The sequence below is a fragment of the Orcinus orca genome, chromosome 6 (assembly GCF_937001465.1).
Source record: "Orcinus orca chromosome 6, mOrcOrc1.1, whole genome shotgun sequence".
Lineage (NCBI taxonomy): Eukaryota > Metazoa > Chordata > Mammalia > Artiodactyla > Delphinidae > Orcinus > Orcinus orca.
The window spans coordinates 118,405,841-118,431,449 of NC_064564.1; the positions used below are offsets into that span (position 1 = coordinate 118,405,841).

Consider the following 25,609-nt stretch of genomic DNA (forward strand, 5'->3'; position numbering starts at 1 on the left):
GCGGCTGGAGGCGCCGGGAGTCAGGCTCTGTCCCTCGCTTTGTGATTTCTCGGGGTGATGCTAGAAGAAGCCGCCTGCTGCCGCGGGGTCATCTCCTTTTGTCTCGGGCAAGGCAGGCTCGATCTCACCCGTCTGAGGCAGGCTCCTTCCTGTCCGTGTTCAAGAAGGTGCCGCACCCGTTTCCTCGGAGGAAGGATGCCTGGACGGGAACTTGGAGCTCACCAGTCACTTGGCCTGATTTTACTCCTGCCAGAGTCTGGGGTGTGCCCTGGGAGCCCAGCCCCTCCTCCGCTCCTCTTTGTGGGCCAGAACCTTGCCTGGGTCCCCATGCTTCCTCTTCAGTTTGGGAAGGGGCCAGCCTGACTCTCTGCAGAGGCCACTGCCCAGAACAGAGGGCTCAGGGGACCCTCACTGGGCTCGCAATGAGGTAGGGGTGTCACCCTGCTCTGGCTCCTGCCCCAGGAATGCCAAAGGAAGGGGGGAACTGGGCCATAGGGGCGGCTGCCGGGTGCTGCCCCAGGGTTCAACCCAAGTGTGTGGGGCTGCTCAGAGACTGGTCACCCCCAGGCTCACCCCATGACTGAGCCAGTCTTAGAGGGGGGATCAGACTTGCCTAGGGTCACCCGGCTGAGAGCCCAGGGCTCCTAACAGCTGAGCCAGGACCCATATCATTTCGTCGCCAGATGGGCTCTTTCTGTTCTAGAAGCCCTCCCACTGTCACAGGCCAGAGAACACTGCCCACCCCCTCCCGGAGGGCGTGGCCCAGGAAGGAGTTCAAGGCTCGGTCAGTAGACCCCGCAGCCAGCATGGAGGCGGGCGCTACCCAGGGCCGGGTCTGGCCGCATCTCTTTCCCTCTCTCCCACTTAACTTATGTCACATCTTCCATCTCGGACGCCAGGATTTGCCCTCTGGGCAGCTGCGAGTGGCAGGCCTCTGGGTTTCAAAACAGGCGAATCCCGGCCTTTGTGCGAGGTCGGGGGGCTTCCTGTGGGTCCCTAGCCAGCGCACAGGATAGGCAGGGGATCTGGGCGAGTCCCCGGCCCGTGTGCCTCCCGCCTCGAGTTCTCCCGTGGGGACCAATTGGTGGACCGAGAGGGCGCGGGACGACTCCGCGCAGTCGGTGCCCCCTCCAGGGTCTGTCCTTCCCGAAGGACCGTGCAGAGGCCCCCCAGAGCGACAGGGGCCACCTCCTGAGCTCCTCCTGAGACGCAGGAGAGACGCAGAAACAACGACCGACCATCACTCCACAGGCGAGGTCGCGCGCCCCGGGCGCAGAGCTTCCTCAAAATCTTGGTGCCCCTCGCAGAAGTCGGCGGACCCCGGGCTCCGGCCGCGCCGCAACCCCCGCCCTCTGCAACTTTTGTGAGCGGCAGCCGGGCAGGAAGTGGGGGGGGGCGGGCGGGGGCGGTGCCAGGCGAGCGCGCCGGCCCCGCCCCCACCCCGCCAGTGGCCGCGCCCCCGCGCCCCCCGCGCCCTAGAGCTGCGAAGCCGCCGAGTCGGAGCCCCGGGCGTGGAGCGCTGAGCGCGAAGGCGGGGCGAACAAAGCGGCGGCGGCGGCGAGGGCGGCCCAGGCCCCGGACGCGCGGAGCAGACGACCCGCCGGGCCTTTGTCTCGGGCGGGGCAGAAGCTTCGGCGGCCGCGGAGCGCCCCGAGCGCAGAATGCGGCGCCCGGCGGGGCGGATCGCGGGGCGCTGCGGTGGCGAGCTGCGCGGAGGCCGGCCCGGGGCCCGGGGGGACTTGTGTGTGTGAAGCGGCCGTCCGACGCGCTGCCCGGCGGCTGCCCCACGGCCGCACGTGGGCGGGAGCTGCGGCGCGCTAGGAGCCGGAGGAGGAAGAGGAGGGACGCGCGGCGGCGCAGCGGAGACCCGGGGCCGCCCGCGCGAAGCCCCGCCCCGGCCGCCGAGCCCCGCGCGGGCGGGCGGGATGCCCCGCGGCCGCTGCACTTCGGCCGGAGCGCTGCCCTGAGCCGGCCGGCCCAGCGAGCGGCGGGCGGGTGGGCGCCGCGGGCGCCATGGAGCAGTGGCGGCAGTGCGGCCGCTGGCTCATCGACTGCAAGGTCCTGCCGCCCAACCACCGGGTCGTGTGGCCCTCGGCCGTGGTCTTCGACCTGGCCCAGGCGCTGCGCGACGGCGTCCTCCTGTGCCAGCTGCTGCACAACCTCTCCCCCGGCTCCATCGACCTCAAGGACGTCAACTTCCGGCCGCAGATGTCCCAGGTGAGGGTCCGGGCGCGCCGGGAGGGGCCCTGGTTTGCGGTCCCGGGACCCCGGTCAGAGCGGCGGGCTCGGGGACGTCGGCAGGCGGCGGGACGGTGAGCGGAGCGGCGGCGCGCCCCGGGCCTTGGAACCGGCTCCTCCGAGGGGCGACCCCGGGAGGCACGAAGTTGGCAAAGTGCCCCAAGCCTGGGCTGCGCCTCCGCCGCCTCCGGGCCCTGCCTGGGAGCACCCGCTGCTGGGCCTGCCCCTCCCGGGGTGAGGGGCGCTCGAACCCCGGCGGGGCGCTCACCACTGCCGCCCCCTCTCCCGGGCCTGGGCCCCGGGAAGAAGCGAGTGCCCCCCGCCCCGCCGCCGACCCCAGGATCCCGCCGAGCCGGTGGCCTCGTCAGGTGTAAGGTCCCTGGCTTCGCGCCTAGTGGCTGGACGCCCTGGAAGACAGGGGCTCGGGGCGCGGCGGGAGGGGCCCGGCGGGGCGGGGAGCCGGGAGCCCTGGGCTGGGGGCACCGCCCCCTCGCCGGCCTCAGCCTCCTCCCGAACCCTTTGCGGGGGTGGCAAGCAGCGCCAGTCCCCCAGGGTCGCGCGACTTGGTGGGAACAGGAGCCCCTCATGCTTCCCGGTACCCTCCAGTGTGGCCTTTGTCGCGGCCGACGCGCATGTGGCTGCCGGGCGGGCAGGAAAATGTCTGCTTGGCCGGCGGGCGCTGCCTTTCGTGGCCCCTTAGAGGGAACTTGGCGAAGACTTAAGCAGAGTGGAGGCTGCTGTCCTGCCCCCACCCCGGGTTCCGCGACCCCCACCCCAGCACCTCTGAAGGGGCCCCGGGTGCCCAGCGGGGCCAGGGGCCACCCCAGGTCTGGCCAGCACTGCCCAGGAGCAACCTTCCTGCTCACCCCACAGCCCCTTCTTCTGTGACCCTCTGGCCTTCACAAGCCAGTGACAGCTGAAACGGGCTGGGGGGAGGAGGATGGAGTGAGTCACTGCTTTTCCAGGCTGGACTGCGTGGCCTCTGCCCTTTGGCTGTGACCGCATTTCCAAGGAGATGGGGGCATTCCCCCCTTTCAGAGAGGATGGGGGTGGCCGCTGACCAAGAAGAGTCTTGAGGGGACGGGGGCAGGGGGCCACCCTCCCACTCCACGGGAAGCGGACGGCCCAGGGAGGGAGTCCTGGCCTGCCATCTGGTCCCCAGGTCCCACTGAAGCCAGAACTATTCTGGGCCCTCTCAGTGCTAAGTAGCCCGAGTTCCCGGGGCCGGGTGCCCTCAGATCCAGTCCTCTCCTCTGCCCTCACCCCCCGGGGGCTGGGACATACTTACCCCATTTTGCAGCTGGGGGAACTGAGGGTGTTGGAGCCGCTGAGGGCAGAGCTGGGGCTTGAGCGGGAATGGCTGCCTCTGGCTGTGAGCTGCAGGGGCTGCCCAGGCTTGCTGGCTCCTGGCTGACTGGTAGAGAGCCTGGGGCCCAGGGCACGGCCGGGGGTGGCTGGGGGTGTTGGCTGGGTCCCGGAGCTGCCCCTCCCAGCTGTGTTTGGCCAGGAAGGGGGAGAGGGCGCGCTGGCTGTGGTAGGTGGCCTGGCTCAGCCCCTGCGCTTCCTGGGGTCCCTGGAGCCATCCTTGGGCCAGCAACGCTGACCCGGCACAGCCTCCTTGAGCCCCCCTGCTCCAGCCCGGATGAAGGGGTGTCGGGGGGCTGGGCGGTAGGGAGACCCGGATGGGCGAGTGTCTGTGTCTTCATGGCCACGTGCTCTTGTTGAAACCTGGCACTGTCACCTCCCTGGAGTGACCGCTTTGGGGGCCTCAGTTTCCCAATCTATGTAATGAGGACAGTACTCGTGGCTGCCTCATAGCCAGGTTGTGAGGACTCGGTGAGGGGAGGGTAGAGAACATCCTTAGTGCTGCGCTGGGTGAACGTTAGAGATCTTATCGGGGCAGGTGTGGCCCCTGGTGTCTGAGGGCTGGTCTCCCCTGCCTGTCCTCTTACGGAGGGTGGGGCTGGTCACACCCATCTTTGTGTGTCTCTTGCTGGTACAGGGACGACTGGGTTAAGGCGCATGGCCCCATCTGTGTATTCACGATTAAAGAAACAATTCTCTTGACCATGTATGGCCGTGCAGGGCTGGGGAGAGGAACATGGCGGTCTGTCTGCGTGGCTGTTCTTTGCTGTCTGGGGAGCTTCCCTCCAAGGAGGAGGGGAGACGACGTGGTCCTCCTGGTCCGTGGTGGTGGCATCACGAGAAGAATCACGGCTGCCTTTTCCTACCCACCTGCCCTGAGCGAGTCATGATTCTGGGAGGCGTATGTCACCGCTGTTCCATGAATGAGACAGCTACAGCTCAGAGAGGTCAAGCGACTCACCCCACGTCACACAGGTAGTAAGTGGTAAAACTAACACCTGGACTTAGGGCTCCCTTCCAGGACCGTGTATTTCAGAAGCCTTCCCTCTGCTGTCCCGCTGAGTTTCTGAGGGATGCTCCTGGCCCGCTCCTCAGGGTGTTCACGGTGTGTGTCTGTTTCCATGGGATGGATGGGGTGGGGAGTGCGTGCCTGTTTCCTGGGGGATCTGGACACTTTGCTGGCGAGTGGGCAGGGCCCTTCCATCTTCCTGCTGTCACTCTGTGCCCTCACGTGGACCCGTCCAGCTCAGAGGCCTTGCCTGACGTCCCCTCGTTCCAGAATGCCGCTCTGGCTTCTCCTGTGACAGGTGACATCCTGTTTTCCAAGGATCGCGCTTCGAGTGCCCCTCCCGTTTGCTGCGTGGATCTCAGCTGGGTTATTGGCCCCAAAGGCACATAATAGCCACGCGCATTTACTGAGCATCTGCTGTGTATAGAGCCAGGTGCTAGGAAGGGTTCACAGGCAGATCCAAGTTGCCCCTTGTCCTGCCCTTCTGGATCTGGTTGGGTGTGCTTTATTTTTTTTTATCCAAAATGCCTGGCAGCCACGTTGGGTTTAATTAAAGTAATTCGGTGTGGCCAGATCTGCTGATCCTAATAGGAGACCGCGTGTGTCTGGGACGGCTTCAGTTACGAGGTCCTGAGGTTGCTGATGCCAGCAGACGGCCCTTGCGTTTGGTCTGCAGTCTGAATCTTTAGGGCACCACCCGCCCAGCCTCCTGCCCCCCCACCCCGGCAGGCCTCCTCTCCGTAGAACAAGGCTGGGAAGCTCGTCTGCAGGGACACGGCAGAGAGAGCTCCCCCATGCCCACACCTCCAGCTTCAAGTCCTTCCCGTCCCTGCCTTGTGCTGACGTTCCAGCCTGCGCCCCCCTCCCCTAAGCCTTTTCCATCAGGGTCCATCGTGTGCCGGGCCCATGCTGGAAGACTACCCCTCCTTTTGTCCTGGTTCTTCCTGTAGGAGCTAGTCTAGTGGCTGCCTCCTCTAGGAAGCCTCCTCTGATTTCACTCTTCTCCCATCCTGAAGCGTCGCGAGCCTGGCCCTTGACCTGCCCCCCACCCGTGAACCGGGTATGTACCTCTAACCCTGCGTTTTACACACTTTGCTTTAGTAAACAAGCGTCCCTCGGAGCCACGCTCGTAGCTCCCTGTCCTGAACCCAGGACGGTGAATCCCTCCCCCTCCGGACTGGTGTGAGCCCTCCCAAGGGGTCTCCGGGTCCCGCCGAGCCGGGCCTCCCTTTGCTGCTGTGTCATTCCGGTCCTTCCTTCGAGGAATAATTGCGAGCCCCTGCGCTGCCAGGCAAGGGCCCAGTCCCTGCTCTGAGATGCTTTCAGGTGAGCAGGACACACAACAGTTGTTGAGGTGCCTGTGGATGAGGAAGTGGCCTTTAAGTGTCCTGAGAGCTCCCAAGTGCAGGCAGGGGGACGCGGTTCCCGAGGCCAAGGGGTGTGATGCCTGGGCTGCCGGGGAGCAGGGACACGGAGGCCGATTCCAGCGGAAACTAGGACGCCTTTTCTTTTCAAGTCAGGTTTTGTTTTTGGTTTTTTTTTTAGATTTTATTTATTTATTTATTGGCTGCTCTGAGTCTTCCGTGGCTGTGCGCGGGCTTTCTCTACTTGTCGAGGGCTGCTCATCGTGGTGGCTTCTCTTGTTACGGAGCACAGGCTCCAGGCACGCGGGCTTCAGTAGTTGTGGCACACGGGCTCTAGAGCACAGGCTCAGTAGTTGTGGCGCACGGGCTTAGTTGCTCCGCAGCATGTGGGATCTTCCCGGACCAGGGATGGAACCCATGCCCCCTGCACTGGCAGGTGGATTCTTAACCACTGCGCCACCAGGGAAGCCCCAGGTTTCGTTTTAAGTGTGAACATATCTTGACACTCGAGAGTAAGTTGGTGCCCTGCACCCTCACATGTTTCCTACAGAAGAAGGTCCCCTCTGCAGCCACAGAGCGGCCACCTGAACCCGGAAAACAGTGGGGATGGTGCCGCCTTGGAATCCCCTCGAGCTTCAGCGCGTGTCTCCACAAATGCCCATTTCAGCAAATGGTCCACCTGGGGGCTGGGGCGGCCCCTCCGCCTCACCTTGATTTTCCCGACCTGGATGCCTTTGAAGGTGACAGGCCCCTTTTGCTGCAGAATGTCCCTCCCTTTGGGTTCATCTGCCGTTTCCTTGCGTTGGATTCAGGCTTTGCACCCGGAGCGGGTGGAGTGAGCACACCGTTGGCTTCTCCTGGCATCCTGTCTAGCAGGTGGCACGTGGTTTCCAAGCGTCCCCTTGCTGGGGGTGTTGGCTGTAATCGCTCGACGCTGGCGCTGTTTGCCGGACGGCTGTGCCACGAAGGCCCTCCAATCCCCCTTGTAGGTCACGAATATTCTTGAGAAGGTGCTTTGAGACAGTGACAGGATCAGTCCTCCCTCCCTCCCTCCCTCCCTCTTCTCTTCCTCTTTTCGTCTACCACTGTGGATTGTGGCTTCCTATCCTATTCCACAGATTCTCATCTGTTACCGTCACTCATTATTTTGACGCTCAGATGGTCTCAGGTTTGACCAGTGGCAACTGCTTCAGGCTGCTTCTGTGTGTCTTTTTGACACGTTCCCATCATTTTGTGAGCTCTGTCTCCTTCCTGGCACAAGATATCTGAGCTCATCTTGTATTTTATTTTGTCCAGCTCCGGAATCAGCCGTTTGTGGAAAGAGCTCCGGGTCCGCAGCGCAGAGGCATATGTAGAAACCAGGATCTGGGTGTAGGTGCACCTGTGCTGGGGTGTCTCAGCCCTGAGACCTGGGCAGTGTGCACCTCTGAGTTAACACAGGCGCGTGTGTGTGTGTGTGTCCCCGTCTGTGTGCTGCATGTGTTCACACTGGTACTTCTGTCTGTATCAGTGCTGTCAAGTAGAAAATGTGTGGGCTGCATCTGTCTCTTAAAATTCCTGGTGGTCATATTGAAGAAGTGAAAAGAACTGTGTAATGTTAATTCTAATAATACATTTTATGTAATCCGTGACCAAGGGGGCAGAAATCAGATCTGTGGGGGTGAAGAAATCATATTCTTTTTATGCATCAAGCACAGATGTACCCAGAGAAAAGAACAGTACAGGACAGATATACAGGACATCTGTGGTATTAAAATTTCATGCGGGGAGGGCGATTAAGACAATGCCTGGAAAGGCTCCTTGGGGGGGGTGATACTGACAAGAAGGTTGAGAGACGCTGATTTCCCGAATATTAGCATTTTCGGGCGGCAGGGTTTGTGGCACCCAGTTTGTGCAGCAGGGGGTGGGGATGGGGGAGGGGAGAGCAGAGGCCGGTGGACCGGGGTCTCGTCTTTAGCGCTGACCTGCTGGCTGGAGGGTCACTGGCAGGGCTGGGTGGGGCAGGGTCCGAGGTTGGGTCTGGAGCTGGCAGGGAAGGCCGTCGGGCATCGCCTGCCCAGGTCATGGGTGGGCGCAAGCTGGCGTTGGTGGAATGTGGTTGGTTTGTGCCACGTGTGCTGATGACAGAAACCTGGCTTTGGCGTGGGCTGCCGGGGTGGAACGGCGAAGAATGCTGTGTTGGGTGGGGAGTCCGTCGTGAGGGGCAGCCCTCATCTGTCTGTGGTCTGGGCCCTGGAAATGGGGCGTCTCCGTGCCGGGAATGGGGGCCCTGCTGCGCGTGGGCCCAGGGCCTGACAAGGTGAGGAGGCACAAGGTGACCCCCCCGCCCCGGTGCCTCATCTCAGCCCGTTGCTGCCATGAGGTCCACGTGACCGAGGATGTCGCCTCCCCGGCAGGGCGGTGCCCTCCAGCCCCTGCCTCCTGTCCCCGTGTCCAGGCCACGTCTGTGGCTGCATCTTCCCAGGACAGGGCAGTGCTGCTGGGAAGACGCCCTGCAGCCCTACCGCTGAGACCCTGCCAGGTGGACCTCCCTCCCGACTGCCCCTTGAATCCAACTGCTTCTCCCCTGGCGCCCAGCCGGCAGCCACCACCCACTCCCAGAGCAGGGGTGGGCAGACGTTTTCTGTCGAGGGCCAGGCAGTAGATGTTTCAGGCCCCGTGGGCCAGACGGTCCTGTCGCGGGTACGCACCTTGGCCCTCATTGTGCCGCGCTGATGATCTGTGAACGAGCGAGGGGCTGTGCACCAACATGTATTTGTGAAGAATGACACGTGAATTGCATATATTTTCCACATGTCACGAAATACTGTTCTCTTTCTCCCCAGCCATTTGAAAATGTAAACACCTTTCTTAGCCTGTAGGCTGGGTGGAACCAGGCAGTGGGCCGGTTCGCTGCCGCTTGTCTGCTCAGAGCCCTTCCCGGGGCCTGCGAAGGTGTCCTGGTCCCCGGGGCTCCCCCCTCCCTGTTCCCATCGCGCTTGGCAATCGCGTCTCCGTTTGTATCCAGAGCCCTTGGCATGGGCTCCTCACACAGGAAGTGGTCCACGGAACAAAGCGTCCTCACCACTTCCCTGGTGCCAGAAAACATGCTGAGCCCCGTGGGGATGACCTCCTCTCGGCCCCGGAGCGCGCGAGGCTGAGGCCGTGCTCTCAGCCCGATGAGCTGCCTGAGATGGCAGTGGAGGGGGCCACGCTCGGCCACTCGGCTGCCGTGAGGATCCTGGTGCTGACGTGTCACCGGCCTGGCTGAGCCTCGCTCTCCCTGCCTGGAAAGGGGGTGATGGTGGCCACCTGCGTGGGCCTCCCACCAGGCCCGCGAAGTCTCAGAACACTGCACTTCCACCCCACGCCCGGCTGGCCGGCTTGCTCCTGCTGGCCGGACCCTGGCCCCGGCTCGCTGCCTGCCTCTTGGGCCAGCTGCCTTCCCCCGTCCACCTGGCCTCACCTTGCCTCTGGCGGCCCAGCTGCTGCAGAGCCTCGTGGGATGCCAGGGGGCCCAGGGCTTGCCTCTCCCTCCTTCCCTAGCCCCTAAGCCCCTCCCACTCGGCCCCAGGTAGGGGGAGTGGGGAGGGGAAGGACGGAGGATCCTTGGCCCAGGAGTGGAGGGGCCCAGGGTTGATGGACTGCAGCGCTGCCCCTTCCTCTGGGGGTGACCGGGGACTCCTGCCGGAAGGGGTCTCACACGCTCTCTCTGCCGCTTCCTTCCGAGGAGCTCCTGGGCTGGATGGGACGGGACTTGCTGTCCCGTGCGGGGCTGTGCTGGTCCTCAGCAGGTGCGGATGTTTGGATCCCTGGGGGCAGAGACCTCGGAGGGCTTCGTGGAGGAGGTGGCACTTGAGCTGCTGGTGAAAACTGGACGCCTTTAGGTAACTAAAGGTTGGAGATGGGTGGTTGCTGCAGGGATGGGGCTCTGTGGGGGCAGAAGCTGGGGTGGGGGGGGTTCCCACTCTGCCCCCCAGGCAGATCGCTGCTGCCTGGCCATGCCCTGTCCTGACAAACTTTGTTCCCTGGCAGCCCAGCCAGGGCGCCTCCCCTGGGCCTGGGGAGGCCCTGTGAGGCACTGGGTTGGGTGGCCGTGCCCCCCGTCAATGGAGAGGTGACAGGCTGGCCTGGGGGCGCACAGCTGCGGGGGCCGAGGCCTCTCGCCAATCCTCCCGGGTCTCTTGGAGCCTGGTGTGCCCTTCGCTTCACTCCTCCCTTCGCCCACAAAGCAGCCTTGGCACGGTCCTCCGTGGGTGAGCAGGCTGGGGGCCACGCAGTGCCTGAGTCCAGACATGGCTGGGCTGGCTGGCTCGGCCTTCCCCTCACCTGCTCCCAGGCGGCTGGGGGAGGGTCGCTCCATCATTTACTCAAAGTCCCATCTGCCTACGGGCCTTGGGCAGAAGAGGCAGAGACCCCTGACCTGTGTCTGACCTTCTGGAGGGGAGACAGAATAAGGGATTCGTGAAGCATTAGGATGGAGAGAAAGATGCAGAGAAAGACCACGGGCAGAAGGCTGGTGGCTGGGCTCAGGAAGCCCAGGCAGGCTCCCGAGGAGGGGCCGGAGGGGCCCCTCTGCAGCCTGCTGCCTGCACCCGCTCCCCTCGGGTGCTGTCTCAGCTCTGAGCTGGAATGGGGCGCGTGGCCTGTAAGTGAAGTTCAGCCCCGCGGTGGGGGGCGGGTGCCCGAGGCCGCGGGCTCTGGGGGTTCCTTGTGTGCCCGAGGCCCAGCCACGGGGCCAGGCCAGCTCCGCACCGTCCGGTTGTGAGCAGCTGTGGCTCCCGCTTCAAGTCTGGGCCGCAGAGCGTGGCATCCTTGTCTCCTCCCGCCCCATCCACACACATCCTCCGTCCCATTCCCGATGGCTGTGTGGCGTCCACTCCTCCACCACCGGGGGGTCCTGGGCCACTCATTCTGGCCAAGCCGTCTGGGGGCAGCACCGCCCCGCCCTGGACCCACTTCCCACCTTGCGCCTGGCCTCGTGTGCTGCTGGGCAGTGGGGCGGCCGCCAACGCGTCCCTGGGGTGGAGACGGGTGCAGCGCTGTACCCTCTCAGACCCGGGTTCAAATCCTGGTCGCCACTTCTGGGCTGTGTGCTGTGCCCCGCCTGTGCCCCGGCCCCTGTTTCCTCTGCTGTGAAAGGGGGTTTCTGACAGCCACCTCCTGGGGGTTGGCTGAAGACAGAGCAGCCAGAGGGGACCCAAAGCTCTCGGCCCAGCATCTGGAGGTGGTGTGTGCTCAGAGGGTGTTGCCCGCCCCTCCACACCCTCACCCTGGGCGGCCCGGCCCTTGGAAGCCTGGGGCTCTGCTTCTCCCTGTAGATGCCCCTCCCCTAGCACCTGCCCCTGAGCTTGACCCGGGAGAGAGGTCAGGGCAGGGGCCCTGCAGACCTGCTTCAGTGCCGGATCAGGCGCCAGCACCGCGCGTGTGGGATGAACCGCGTGCCCTGCTCAGCCGGGAAGCTTCGGGCTCGGCCGGGAGGGGCCCCCGGCCCTCTGCTCGCGCCGCGTCCTTGGTCCTCGGAGGCTCCACGCTCTCCGGGGCCGCTCCGGTCAGCATCCTGTGGCTGCTCTGACTGTTTTGGTTTCTGGACCCAAATGGTAAACAGCAATAACAATGGACGGCTGCAGAGGGGGCAGGGCCGTGCCGTGGGCGCCGGCGGCCGGGATGGGGGAACGGGGGCGGCCCCCAAGCGAGGCTCCCTGCCTTTGGAAGCCTCAGTGTTGCTAGAAACGCACGACATTTCAGTCTTGTGGGGATTGTTTGTCATCTCTGCAGAGTTTATATAAGGATTAAAACACTTATTTTTATTTATTTATTTATTTTGCGGTACGCGGGCCTCTCACTGCTGTGGCCTCTCCCGCTGCAGAGCACAGGCTCCGGACGCGCAGGCTCAGCGGCCATGGCTCACGGGCCCAGCCGCTCCGCGGCATGTGGGATCTTCCCAGACCGGGGCACGAACCCGCGTCCCCTGCATCAGCAGGCGGACTCTCACCCACTGCGCCACCAGGGAAGCCCTAAAACACTTCTTTTTAACACACCTACTCCTCATTCCCCTGAGCCAACTTAAACTCCAGGCCGTAAATGCTGCTGTCGGTTTGTTCTGTTTTGTGCTTTTGGTTTCAAAGGCAGCGTGCGCACATGGTGTCCGGTGAGAGCTGGTCCAGGCAGGCAGGGGGCCCCGGCTGCCGGCCGCCTGGCCTCCCATCCCTCCGTGGGCTTGGTAGCCTCTGGGCCTTTCCAGGGATGGGCCCCGCTCCCAAGTCCCCCCCGAGGCACCCCCCCCACCCCGAGGTTGTCGTCTGTGTGGAGTGTGGGGCACTTTTCTGTCTTGTGCTGTCAGAGGACTTTCTGAGATGCTGCCCCACTGCCGCCTGCCAAGTTCATCCTCTCTGCTGGGGGCTTCATGGCTGCGGCAGGAGAGGTGTCTCCCGGGATGTGGAGGGCGGCAGGGTGGGTTGCTGGGGGGCCGTCGCCAGGACCGGAGTCACCTGGCAGGTGGGCGGCTTCGGGTTCCGGATGTTTCTCTGCTCCACGTGCCTCACCCCCCCACCCCAGCCCTGCCTCTGCCCGGCCTCTCTCCTAACTGTGCCGTCCACACATTTCCAGCTTTCATCCACACTCGCTTGATGGTCGTATTTGTCTCACAAACGTAGGATGCCGTCAGGGGAGGGGGTGCAGGCACCGTGCTGAGCGCGTGGACGACCCCAGCCCCGCGGTGAGGGCCCAGCGCGGCCCTGTTGGCGGCTGAGGCCCGGAGTCACTAAGCCACCTGCCAGGGCCACGCAGCTGCGAGAGGCTGGGCCTGGGCTCGCCCCGGCCTTCCTGACCCCAGAGTCCAAGGCCCACGTTTTGCTTTCCTCCCCTCGGGGTTGGCTCTGGTTGGCGGCAGTGTTTCTGCCAGGTTTGGCCTGGTAGGGGAGGCGGGGCTCCGCACCTGGCCTCCGTGTCCCTCCAGGAATGGGGAGGTGCCCCTGGGACAGTGGTCGTGGGTGCAGCATGGACTGTCCCACCTTTCAGCTGCATGAGGGGTGTCTGGTCCCAGTCCCTGGCGCACGGGGCAGCTGGGGAGGTTTAGTCTGTTCATGCCCTGCCTCCAGGTACCCCTGGGATGGTGGAAGGTTCTGGTCCCTTAAGCTCATGACAGTCACATCCTGAGACCCTCCCTCCCTTGCCCTTAAGCTCCTCTCATCCTTAATCTACCCTCCACCACAGAGACTGGGCATCTGTGTTTTCCTCCCCGCCTCGCCCAGCTTATCTGGCTCCCGGGACAGGAGAGAGAAACACCCAATAGTCATTTTGGTGAGAGACAAGGAACCTTTCAGATCCAAGCTGTTTTCCTCTATACAGGACGGGTTACTCACACATACGGATTCTGAGCACCTGAGCACCCATCTGGATGCCAGAGGTCTCTCTCCGCCTGAAGCGGTTTTGTTTTTTTTCACCCTAGGGCTCAAAGGAAGTAGGCGGGAGGCAAGGCGGCGGGGTGTGACCCGGGCCTGCAGATGGACGGGTTCCCTGGCTTCCCCCGGCCTCCTCCCACCTGCCGCATTCCCCCTCCCCTCTGGGCCTCTGCGTTCCTAGCTTAGAGGGACCGGACGCCCCCATCTCTTGTGATGTCTGGGCACAGTCTGTGTGGTTAGGGCCAAGGGCTGGAGCCCTGGCTGTGCCACTGACCACTGTGGGCCCTGGAGCTTGACCTTCACGGAGCCTCAGTTTCCTCTTCTGTAGGACTGGGATAAAAATAGTATCTTCCAAAAAAAAAAGTGTCTTCCTCAGCGGGTGATGGACAAACAACATGTGGTCTGTCCAGACAATGGGATGTTATCAGCCATAAAACGGAGCGCAGCACTGACATCCTGCAACGTGGGTGAACCTTGAAAACGTTACGCTCAGTGAAATAAGGCAGACCCAAAGGGACAAGCGTTACGCGATTCCATGTCTATGAAATGACCAGGACAGGCAAATCCACGGAGGCGGAAAGCAGGTCGGTGGCTGTCGGGGGGGTGGGGGGAAAAGGGGGGAGCAACTGCTAACGGGTACGGGGTCTGTTGGGGTGATGGAAAGTTCTGGAACTAGATAGTGGAGGTGGTTGCACAACATGGGGAATGCTAAATTTCATGTTATGTGTACTTTTTTTTTTTTTTTTTTTTTTTGGTCCGCACCGCGCAGCTCATGCGATTTTTAGTTCCCCGACCGGGGATTGAACCCGGGCCGTGGCAGTGAAAGCACTGAGTCCTAACCACTGGACCGCCAGGGAATTCCCTACGTCATGTGCACTTTACCGGAATAAAAAAGTAGTACCGCCCTTGTGAGACTGGGAGAACTGCATAAGGAATTCGAGCAGCTCTGTGGCCTGGGACTGCAGTGGCCTGGACACCTGCCCCTGTGTTCTTCCTCCATAAGGAATGTCAAGTCACATTTGATGCCTGCATTGGTGTAAAGGCAAATATACGAATAGTGTATTTAAATATCTAAATATTTAAATATTGTCTTCGATCTAAGACACTTTCACGGGCTCTTAGAAGTGCTGGCCCGCAGCGCCCGGCAGGTGAGTCAGGCCCGCGTGGTCTTCTCTGGCCACTCCAGGCAGGACAGGGAAGTGAGAGCCTGGACTTCGGTGTTTGTCATTGATGTGTTGTGTGATGCTGGGGAACTTCCTTTCCTTCCTCTATAAACTGGAGGTGCTGATGTTGACAGTTAAGGGTCCTCACCACACTGTTCTGAAAGTTGAACAAGCTCGTGTGAGTGGCAGGCTCTGCGCGATGTCCGGCCCATTTTACGCCCGCCTCCCCTGCCACCCCCCCAGTGTAAGGGTCTCAGGCTGGGCCCTGGGGAGCAGACCCCGAGACGGGAGGTGAGCCAGTGAGGCCAGGGAGGGAGGGACAGAGGCCGAGGCCCTCCTCCTCCAGCAGCTTCTTGCCGTGGGCGCTGAGCGCTGGCGGCAAGACGGTCCTCGAGGGGCACGGCCCGAGGGAGGGGAACCCGGGGTTTCTGTCACCGCTCCTGGGTCCCCGGCCGGGCAGCAGCCTCGGGCACAGAGGGCAGTGCTGGGGCAGGCCCCGGAGTGGTGAGCCCTGGGGGACGTTGGCGGGGTGCCTGCAGCTGCTAAAGGAAGGTGGCTCTTCGTCCTGGGTGGGAGGTGATGACTCCCGTCATCCGGCTCTAGGAAACAACCCAGGGAGCTTTCATCTGAGCCGCTGCTGGCAGAGGGCCTGGAGATGGACCGGGCCCCCTGTGTGTATGGGCAGTAGCAAGGGCTGGTTTCTTTCTTCTTTTTTTTAAAAATAGATTTATGTATTTATTTATTTTTGGCTGTGTTGGGTCTTCGTCGCTGCACACAGGCTTCTCTAATTGCGGCGAGCGGGGGCTACTCTTCGTTGCGGTGAGCGGGCTTCTCATTGTGGTCGCTTCTCTTGCTGCGGAGCACGGGCTCTAGGCGCACGGACTTCAGTAGTTGTGGCACACGGGCTCAGCAGCTGTGGCTCACGGGCTCTAGAGCGCAGGCTCAGTAGTTGTGGCACACGGGCTCAGCAGCTGTGGCTTGCGGGCTCTAGAGCACAGGCTCGGTAGTTGTGGTGCACGGGCTTAGTTGCTTCGCGGCATGTGGGATCTTCCTGGACCAGGGCTCGAACCCGTGTCCCCTGCATTGGCAGACGGATTCTTAACCACTGCGAAGGGCTGGTTTCTGATAACAGTTATGAACGACCTAACAGGCTTTGGAGGAGGAGGCGCTCCGTCACTGCTCGGGGCTCCACGTCAGGTGGGTTGGAGAGCCAGCGCTATGGTGGTGTGGGGCGCTCCCCAGACTAGGCAGAGTCAGGGAACTTTTCTGCAGGAAGTAACCTTTTAGCTGAGCCTTGAACAAGGAGTAGGAGTCAGCCAGGTGGGGGAGGGGAGGGGAGCCGTTCTAGAACAGGTCGACAACTTCCCAGCCCCCATTCCTGGCTTGCCAATCTCAGGCCGGGCCAGGCCTGGGTGGGCCACTGGCTCTGAGCCCATTTCCTCCTTTCTTATTTTCCTCCTGGGTCGCCTGTCCTCTCCTGGCTGCCGTTTCTCTGCAGAAGCCAAGTGGGAACTTGACGCTCACCACAATGACTGGGGATGTCCTGCATCGGCCTTGCTCTGCAGGGGGCTCACTGATGTGGGCGCCTTGCTCTGCGGGGGCTCACTGATGTGGGCGCCTTGCTCTGCGGGGGGCTCACTGATGTGGGCGCCGATGGGTTGGGTGAGTCTCACCACCATGGGCTGGGACCGTCCCTGGGGCCCCAGGGGATGAGGGGCCCGCTCCTGATGGGACGCCTGGGGCCCTTAACCGAGGCTGGATTGTGTTTCTCTGGGCACATCTTCCTGCTCTGGTGAGCCGAGCCCAGTCAGCTTCTCCATCTGTAAAATGGAACTGGGGGATTTTCTGCACTGCTGCCCACTGCTGATGGCCTCGGGGGCTGGTGCACCTGGAGAGTTGGGTTGTAGGCAGGGGTGCTCCAGTGACAGTCCCCAGCCGGGGGTGTGGGAGGGAGCCAGGTGCTCGCAGGCACCTGAGGGCCGTTGTTACCTGATGTATGACCTTGGCAAGTCTCTTGCTGTCTCGGAGTTTCTTGGGGTGACGCCACTTCCTCTTCCACAGGTGGGTTGTGAGGCTGGAGGGAGATGATGCCCGGGGCCTGCTAGCTCCACACCAGGCAGGGCCCGACACCCGACAGGTGGTGGCCTCTGTAGCTGCGTATGCAGAAGGGACTTGTCCTAACCTCCTGTGACCCACGTGCCTTCCACGTGCCTTCCTGGAGGTGATGCGGGAAGACGGGCCCAGGGAACACGGGAGATCTTGGGCCACTTGCTTTGTGCCTGGGTCTCAGTTGGCTCGCCTGTAAAATGGGGCCATCATTTCTGCCCCAGGTGCCTCCAAGGGTGGAAGGGAGGAGGGCTCTGGGGCGTCTGGAGGGGAAGCGCAGGATCTGTGCGTGTGGAATCCTCTTGGCGGGAGCCACCGAGCCGCTGGCTGCGTGAGCCTCTGTGTTCTGGTTGACAAGCTCCCTCTTCCAACACTTCTTAAGGAGGGGCATCCCGGGAGCTGCGACCATCTCCAGGAACCAGCGTGTGGACGCAGCGTCTGCTTCCTGGAGCGACGTGGGTTTTCTGTGGTGTCTGGGAGCAGCTCGGTTTCCCCGAGTTGGCTGATGACGCAGGGTTCCTGGAGCATCCCCGCCCGCCGCCCCCAGCACTGCAGGGACGCTGGAGCACTTGGGGATGACCCGTTCAAGGGTCACATGGGGGCAGAGCGCTTCCTGGTTGTTCCCATGGCCGGAGCTGAGGGGTGGACCGTGGAGGACGCATGCCTTGTCTGGAGTGAATAACCGAGTCAGTAAATCCAGGCTGTAAACCTCACCTCCGTGGCCGGTGTGTGTATGTTTACCGTCTGGCTTATCTCTGCAGTGGACTGTACAGCTGTGCTTTCCGGGAGCACGCGGGCTCATTTCTGGGACCAGGTGCGGGTGTGAACAAAGTCGAGCTGATTTTGTAGTCAGGAGGCCAGGCTTGGTCTGCCGTCGGTGCTGTGCCCTGTCTCCGCCCATCTGCATCCCTGATATGTCTGGGTGATGCCATCCACCTCCTCTCGGTAGTTTTGGGGCCCGAATCCACTCTCCTTGAAGTGGCTGAGGGCTCTGGGGTTTGGCCCACAGACCTGTGTCCACCCTGGCTGCCTGGGGGGAGCCCTGGCCACCTCCCGGCCATGGGGCAGGAAACAGGTGGTGCAGGTGGCCGCTGGACAGTGGGTTCTGTTGATGCTGGAGACCTGTGGCTGTGGCTTGGCCACACCCTGGGCCAGCTCTGGGGCCCCCATCCTGCCCCCTCCCTCCTGTCTGGGCCTCCTGCTGGTGGTGGGAAATGGTCAGCCCGGGCAGGAGACCAGAGTGTCATGGACATGTCTCACCCTGCCCAGTGGAGTGGCGCTGGCCCTCAGCCTTTCTCCCGCGTTGCCATCTGGTGACTTGGGGAGGAGCAGGCCAGCGCCTGGGCTGCCTCTTGGGGGCGGTGGACCCGGCCGGGACGGTGCTCAGCCCACTCTGATATTCCTTGGACGTGATGGAGTCACCTGTCCTGCTGCGCCTGCTCCGGGCTGCTCCCAGGGCCACCTGGCGACGCTGAGATGGTCATAATTAGTCACAAGACTGGAGGCAGAGGGCAGCCCCGTGGAGTGGGAGTCACTGTCACCCATTTGACAGCATTGGAAACCGAGGCTCAGAAAGCAGGGCCTTCTCTTCCTTTACCTGTAGGAGATGGAGACAGCGTTCCCGTGGCCTCCGCGCTCCCGTGGCATCAGATGCTTTCCCGCAGGGCGCCAGCGGGCTCCTGACATGTGGGATTTATATCTGTCTGAACCCTCCCCGCGGTAATTCACGTGCTAGCACCCCCTCTCTTTTCTTAACTCATGTGTGTAATAATTTTTTTTTTTCCTCAAAAAGAAGAGGGAAGATAGAATTTTCACACACCACTCCCTCCTCATGCAAATAAACCTTGGGAGAAATTGGTGTGTCATCTCTTTGGGTGTATTTGTGGTAATTTAGCGGCTTAAGTGAAACATCTGTTAGCCAGCCAGGCTCAGGCCGAGCAGAGCTGTGGATTTGCAAGAGCGCTTGGGAAGTAATTTACCGCAGGAGCAGGGACTCGCCAGCCAGAGCCGCCCGCGTGCAGGCACATGTGGCACCCGAGGCCACGGTGACGGGGTGAGGGGGGGCTGGAGCCTTTGTACCCGGCCCCGTTGGGTCCCTGAGGACAGCAGGAACATCCTTGGTCGTGGCCGGGCCAGGGGCTGGCGGTGGGCCTTGAAGACTGGGAGGTGCTGGGCTTCCCGTTGATGTGCAGGCTTGGTGGTGGCCAGGACTCAGGAGAGGCTGCCCTGTGTCTGCAGCCCGTCTGTGGGCTTTTAAACCCAGACCATCCTGGCCGTGTTCCCTCCTTCAGGGGAAGAAGGGTGGGCGCCCTGTCATGGTCAGGAGCCCGGCGGGGCCGGAGCTCAGACCTGCCCCACTGCTGACGTGGCCATGTGTGCCCTGGACGAGCTTCTTCATCACCCTCCCCGCACCCAGTCTCACTTGGCTTGTCTGTAAAATGGGCTGCTGTGTGGCTGTGGCTCCCAGTGGGCACTGGATGGTGAGCCAGTTCCCCTCGTCCATTTTGGAAACTGCCATGTCTGTGAAGTGCACTTTTGGGACCTGGCAGGCACTGGTTTCTATCTGAGTCACTGCGTGGTGTGACGGGACCGTGCCGCGGCACAGGTGGGCTCTTGGTGGAGGACATCTGGCCCTGGGCTTTTCTGTGCCCGTCAGTCGAATGGTGGTCATGTCACTTGTAGTTGGATTCTTATTGGGGGGGCGGCTGCCTCTTTTCTAGAGAGTCTTCCTTCCCCACCTGTTGGAGCTCCCTCTTCCTTTAAGGTCTGCTAGACCTCTCACCTCCTCCAGGGAGACCACCTGGATTTCACCAGCTCTTCCTGCAACTGGCACAGGTCGTCTGGGCCGTCTAGCTCTTAGGGAACATTTTTTGAGCCTGTGAGCGATCGGCCCTCAGGGTGAGGGAAAGGTAGGTGAGATTCTGGGCCTCCGTTGAGGAGTCCAAAGTCTGGGGGGAGAGCAGGGTCAGGGAGGGACCATGGGAGCAGTGGTCATCTCTAGGGGAAGTGACAGGGACTTAGAGCCACTGCCTTGCAGGAGGCGGGGTGTGGTTGGTGTGTGGGTGGCTTCATCCTGGGTGCCAAGGAATCCCGGAAGGGGTTGGAGAGAACACGATGTGCCTGGATTTGGCTCCAGAAAGTTCTGCTGTGGCTGCAGTGCTGGGAGTGGATCGGAGGGCAGGCCTAAAGTCTGGGAGGCTGGGGAGGAGGCGGATGTGGTCATCCCTGCAGGAAAACTGACCGGGCCTGCACTGGGGGGGGGTATGCAGTGTGTGGGGAGGGAGGGAAACAAGGGCTTCAGGGCCCAGGAGGAGGGTGAGCAGGGCTGGCCATCCATCAGACGTGGGATGATGAAGAGGGCGCCCTGATGTGGGGCTTGGGCTGGTGGGTAGGTGGTGGGACCTGTCCGGATTCGGCCCTCGGGGCTCGGGGTCGGCTTTGGCCGAGGGCCCAGGGAAGGCCGGACTCTCCCAGCGGTCGGTCCGGGATCTGCCCTGACCGGAGTTGGGGGATGTTTCAGCCCCACCCGCGTTGTGCTCTGTGTTTGGCTTTGAGCTTCCTGCTTCCTTTCCGGTGTCTGTGTGACTGACCAGTGTTCAGGCTGGACTTGGGGTGGGGGGGTCATCCTGCTGGTCTGGCCTCCGTGTACCAAACTCCATTCTCACCATGCTACCAGCTTTGCCTTCTGAAGCACACAGTTTATGCAGAAGGTTACAAACAGGTGCTGACGTTCTCACCCAGGCGCGTGGGGCCAGCGTGCAGGATCTCAGCTCTCTGGGGACAGGCAGGATCCCCAGCACACGGTTTATCTCCAGGTAACATGATGGCCTTTGCAGAGACCCAGCAAAACTGTCTCAAAACCTGCAATAGTTGTGTGTTATTTTTAAGTGGTTTTTGCCCGTGGAAAGAGTGGTTTTTCTTAAAAAGGGCATTGTCTCAGATGGATTTCTTTAGGACTGTTTTATTGCCATTGATGCGGTAAAGCTTTAATCAGGAAACGACCGCACAGTGGGGTCTGTGGAGGGTAACGCGACAGCCTCGTTGACTTTTTATCGGGGGGCGTTTGCCGCACATGAGCCAGCTCTCTGGGGTCTCATCCTCAAGGCCAGAGCTTGGGTGGGGGCCGACCCAGCAGGGAGCCCAGGGGTGTCAGAGGACGGGGAGCCTCTGTCTGACTACACGGGAATCAAAGATCGAGGAGGAGGTCCTCTCCTGGGCACCCCTCCTCTGTTTCTTAGGGTCACCAGGTTCTGTAACGTCTGGACAGATGCAGCTTTATCCAGGGCCCTGGGGATGACCCCGTGGGTAGGGACCCTGGAGCATCCCGGGGCGCCTCCAGAAGCAGCTGCTGCCCCTCTGCAGGCCCGGTGTGGGCAGTGCCAGGTATATTCATACGCACGTATACTTCAGGCTGACTGGTCTGCTTACACCCAGAGGAACTCTCCGTATATTCAACTGTACGCACCCCGTTTTAGTCATGGAACTGGGCTGGGCTGGGCGAATCTGCTTTTCCCATTTCCACACCTGCCCCAAACATCTTTCCACGCACCTTCTTTCACCCGCTCCAAGATGGGGATTTTCTCATGTTCTCACTTTGCTGACGTCAGCGTGGTCTGGGAGCCTTACAATCAGGGTGTGTTGGAGTTTCCTGGGCAGTGTGTTCCCAGTGAGACGTGAAGTCTGCCGGGCTTCCATCTGACCGTGCCTTCCACGTGACTAGACGTGGCATTTGTACACCCCGGTGTTTCAGGGCTGCCTGGTGTATGGAAGTTCCAGAGGTGACACCAGCCCCCCCGTGATTGGATGCTCACCACCCTCCTTTTTGGAAAGCCTGTCCTGTTTACCTCTGCCATGGGGACGTCCACTCTGAGAGCTCCCTGAGCAAAGGCTCTGTCCAGCTGGTATCCTTGAGTCGGGGGTGTGTCTCCGAGGCCATGTCTGAGACAAGGCCCCTCCGTTGAAGAGCCTGTCCTCACCAGGCGGGGGGTGTGCTGTCCTAAAAGTGACCGTCATTAAAGCTGCACGCGTTAACACTCATTATTGACTAAAGCGGGTGAAACTGAGATCTGGAGGAATAAGAGCTGATGGAAGGGACCTCAGGATGACAGGAAGGTGCCGGAAGTGCAGGGAAAACCCGACGCGAGAGTCCAGCCTCCAGGGTCACAGGGAAGCAGGGAAGATACCTTTAGCGAAAGAAAACTGGAAGTTGAAACAAAAACTCCAAGTCAAACAACGATCTCTAGAAACCAGTCAAGGAATTAATCGAGGCATTAGAGCTCACCCCGAATGATGTTTCCAGTTTCCTCCTCGTGGGTAAAGTCACTGAGATGCGGGTGTTCGCGGCGCGCGTGGGCGGACCCTTGCGGGTGGGCGTGGCCTCCCAGGCTGTGCTCAGGAGGCGGGGCTGGGTGGGCGCCACTGTGCCACGTGACCTCCCTGCGAAGGAGCCATCGCCCGAGGAGGGGGGAAGCACACGCACACGGGGGGGGGGGGGGCGGGCGGGGGGGAAGAGCCGGGTAGGTAGAGTTGGGGTTGGCGGGCCTCCCCTGTGATCTGCTCCCCCCACCCTCCAGCCCTGGACGGCTCGTTTTGCTGCGTCTTTGCCCAAATTGGCTTCCATGAGGACCCCCGCGTGGGGGCGATGGTGACTGAGGGCTGTTAGGAGGGGGTGTCCCAGGACCGAGCTGTCAGGAGATGGGGGACGATGCTGGGGCTCTGCACAAGGAGTCGAGGTGGGAGTCCTCTGAGGGTACCCCTTCCCCACTCCAGGCCTAGGGGTAGGTGCAGAGCGATGGGCGACTTCTGGGAATCCGCGGCTGCCCTTCCACGCTCCTTCACACCCACTGATTCGTGGCGTGCTGATTCTGCATGGCTCTCAGTGGCCCGTCCCCAAGCCGCTCGGGTGTGATTTGTCCTCGTTTCTTAAAGGGCAAGGTACTGCTGGCCGAGCGGTCCTCCAAGCTGGCCGGTGTGGGGATTGGCCATGGGAGACAAAACCGACCGCAGCTGTGCGTCCCGTGGGGACCAGAGGTCAGCCAGCCGGGCCTCGCCATGCCCTCCCGGCCAGTTTTCTCCCAGGCAGCCCCGGCTCCTGGTCAGGAAGGGTGGTGGGTAGCTGTTGCAGACCCTGGGGCAGTAAAAGGAGCCTTGCTGCGCCAGCCTGGGAGTGGGGCTCGGGGAAGGGGCCGGGTACACACACCCCCTTGGTGCCCCTGATTCCGGGTCTCCTGAGCCTTGGCTGGAGCAGAGGGGGGATTCCAGACCTTCTGTGGGGTCTGCAGCTTCAGATAACCGGCGCTTCCCAACCTTGGTTCTCATCAGAGGAGCCTGGACCACCTCTGGTTGCCCAACCATGGGATGGAGAGCCAGACCCCCCATTAAAGGACCGCATTTCCCCTAAGCTGCCCTTGGCTCCGTGGTCACAGGCTGACCCTCAGCCACACTCAGTCCGGGGCCCAGCCTGCCTGTGCCGAGCGGGGTGGGGAGGGGCACTTAGGCGTGGCTGCTGCGGGGTGCAGATGGATTAGTGACGTCTGCATGGGGGATGGAGGGTGACACTCTGCTTATCTGCCTTCCCTGGTGCAAGGGAATGCCGTCACCCTTGGAGCCTGCCCTGGGGTACCCAGCCGTGTGACAGCCCCCTCCGTGTGCACTTCCCCCTCCTCGGGTTCCTCCAAGGCCAGTCCAAGCAGCCCCCTCAGACCACTTCCCCTGTTCCATGTGCCTGGCTCCACTCCTAGCCTGCTGATGCTGGCCCTGGGGGGCTTTCATTCCCTGGCCTGGCACAGTGGGGGCGTGTGAAGAGTCTGTCTTTCTAAGGGAGTTGTCGCTACCCTCCGATCTGCTTGGATATGGGACTCCTTCTCCCAGGGTCTGGGGCCTCTTTTCTCTGAGTCTGGGACGCCTTCTCCCAGGATTTGGGGACTGTCTTCTCTGAGTCTAGGACCCCTTCTCCCTGGATCTGGGGCCCCTTCTCCCAGGGTCTGGGGCCTCTTTTCTCTGAGTCTGGGACCCCTTCTCTGTGGATCTGAGGCCCCTTCTCCCAGGGTCTGGGGCCTCTTTTCTCTGAGTCTGGGACGCCTTCTCCCAGGGTCTGGGGCCTCTTTTCTCTGAGTCTGGGCCCCCTTCTCCCAGGGTCTGGGACCCCTTCTCCCTGGATCTGGGCCCCCTTCTCCCCGGGTCTGGGGCCTCTTTTCTCTGCGTCTGGCCCCCTTCTCCCAGGGTCTGGGGCCTCTTTTCTCTGCGTCTGGGCCCCCTTCTCCCAGGGTCTGGGGCCTCTTTTCTCTGCGTCTGGGCCCCCTTCTCCCAGGGTCTGGGGCCTCTTTTCTCTGTGTCTGGGACGCCTTCTCCCAGGGTCTGGGGCCCCTTCTCCCTGGATCTGGGCCCCTTTTCCCAGGGTCTGGGGCCTCTTTTCTCTGCGTCTGGGCCCCCTTCTCCCAGGGTCTGGGGCCTCTTTTCTCTGAGTCTGGGCCCCCTTCTCCCAGGGTCTGGGGCCTCTTTTCTCTGAGTCTGGGCCCCCTTCTCCCAGGGTCTGGGGCCTCTTTTCTCTGAGTCTGGGGCCCCTTCTCCCTGGATCTGGGACGCCTTCTCCCAGGGTCTGGGGCCTCTTTTCTCTGCGTCTGGGGCCCCTTCTCCCAGGTTCTGGGGCCTCTTTTCTCTGCGTCTGGGCCCCCTTCTCCCAGGGTCTGGGGCCCCTTCTCCCTGGATCTGGGCCCCGTCTCCCAGGGTCTGGGGCCTCTTTTCTCTGCGTCTGGGCCCCTTCTCCCAGGGTCTGGGGCCCCTTCTCCCAGGGTCTGGGACCCCTTCTCCCAGGGTCTGGGGCCCCTTCTCCCAGGGTCTGGGACCCCTTCTCCCTGGATCTGGGGCCCCTTCTCCCAGGGTCTGGGGCCTCTTTTCTCTGCGTCTGGGCCCCCTTCTCCCAGGGTCTGGGGCCTCTTTTCTCTGAGTCTGGGCCCCCGTCTCCCAGGGTCTGGGGCCTCTTTTCTCTGCGTCTGGGCCCCCTTCTCCCAGGGTCTGGGGCCTCTTTTCTCTGAGTCTGGGACCCCTTCTCCCTGGATCTGAGGCCCCTTCTCCCAGGGTCTGGGGCCTCTTTTTTTCTGAGTCTGGGACCCCTTCTCCCTGGATCTGGGACGCCTTCTCCCAGGGTCTGGGACCCCTTCTCCCTGGATCTGGGACGCCTTCTCCCAGGGTCTGGGACCCCTTCTCCCTGGATCTGGGCCCCTTCTCCCAGGGTCTGGGGCCTCTTTTCTCTGCGTCTGGGCCCCTTCTCCCAGGGTCTGGGGCCCCTTCTCCCAGGGTCTGGGCCCCCTTCTCCCAGGGTCTGGGGCCTCTTTTCTCTGCGTCCGACACCCCTGTGCTCAACAGTGTGGAAGCTTCGCAGGCCTGGGCTGGCGGCACGTCCCACGTGAACTGTCTGGAGGGAGGAAGTGGCCTCGCCCTAGTTTCGGGAGCCTCCCTTTTCTGTGCCGGTGGCGTCGGCAGCCTCCTGGTGGAGAGGAGGCACGGTGCCCTTAGGTCCCCCTGCCCTCTGGCAGATGGGTGCTCTCGGTGTCCTGGCTGAAGGAGTAATGGCTGAGCTGTGCGGGGAGGGCAGGCCGGGCGAAGCCTTGTGCAGCGATTCTCTGGTCTCAGGGCCCTTTAGCCATCACTCAGGGCGAGCCTCAGGGTAAGCGGCCCCCTGGCCGCCTCGGCCTTTGTCCAGTGATGGAGGACTCTCCGGGGGAGGCAGGGAAGTAAGTCTTTAGTCTCGTGATTTACAGTTTAAACTGAGAGGATGGAAGGCCTCACAGATCAGCTCTGCTCTGGCCTGGGAGGGCGGCCCTGACCCCCGTGCACCGCGACGTAGGCAGTGTGATCCCGGAGTGCGTGGTGTCACAAGGCGCTGGATGGCAGGCCTCAGGAGCGCAGGGCACCCAACCAGGTTTAACCGTCCGATTCTTCCCAGTGACAGTGGAGCAAAGAAAAACAGCCCCGTGGCAGGAC

The 25,609-nt window shown here is 62.3% G+C and overlaps 1 protein-coding gene across 11 annotated transcripts in view; it reads left to right on the forward strand.

The window, feature by feature from the left end:
- Positions 1-1,344: 1,344 nt before the first annotated feature.
- The window catches only part of VAV2 (vav guanine nucleotide exchange factor 2), a 179,671-nt gene continuing 155,406 nt past the window's right edge, over positions 1,345-25,609 (forward strand). For 6 of the 11 annotated variants that reach the window (XM_033415348.2, XM_049711448.1, XM_033415349.2 and 3 more), the window contains exon 1: positions 1,346-2,217. In XM_033415348.2, the coding sequence (XP_033271239.1) occupies positions 2,014-2,217 (204 nt within the window). In that variant the 5' untranslated portion in view covers positions 1,346-2,013. Of the gene's footprint in view, positions 2,218-25,609 lie in introns of all 11 variants that reach the window. The other 5 variants (XM_049711451.1, XM_049711450.1, XM_049711449.1 and 2 more) reach the window with 1 other exon arrangement.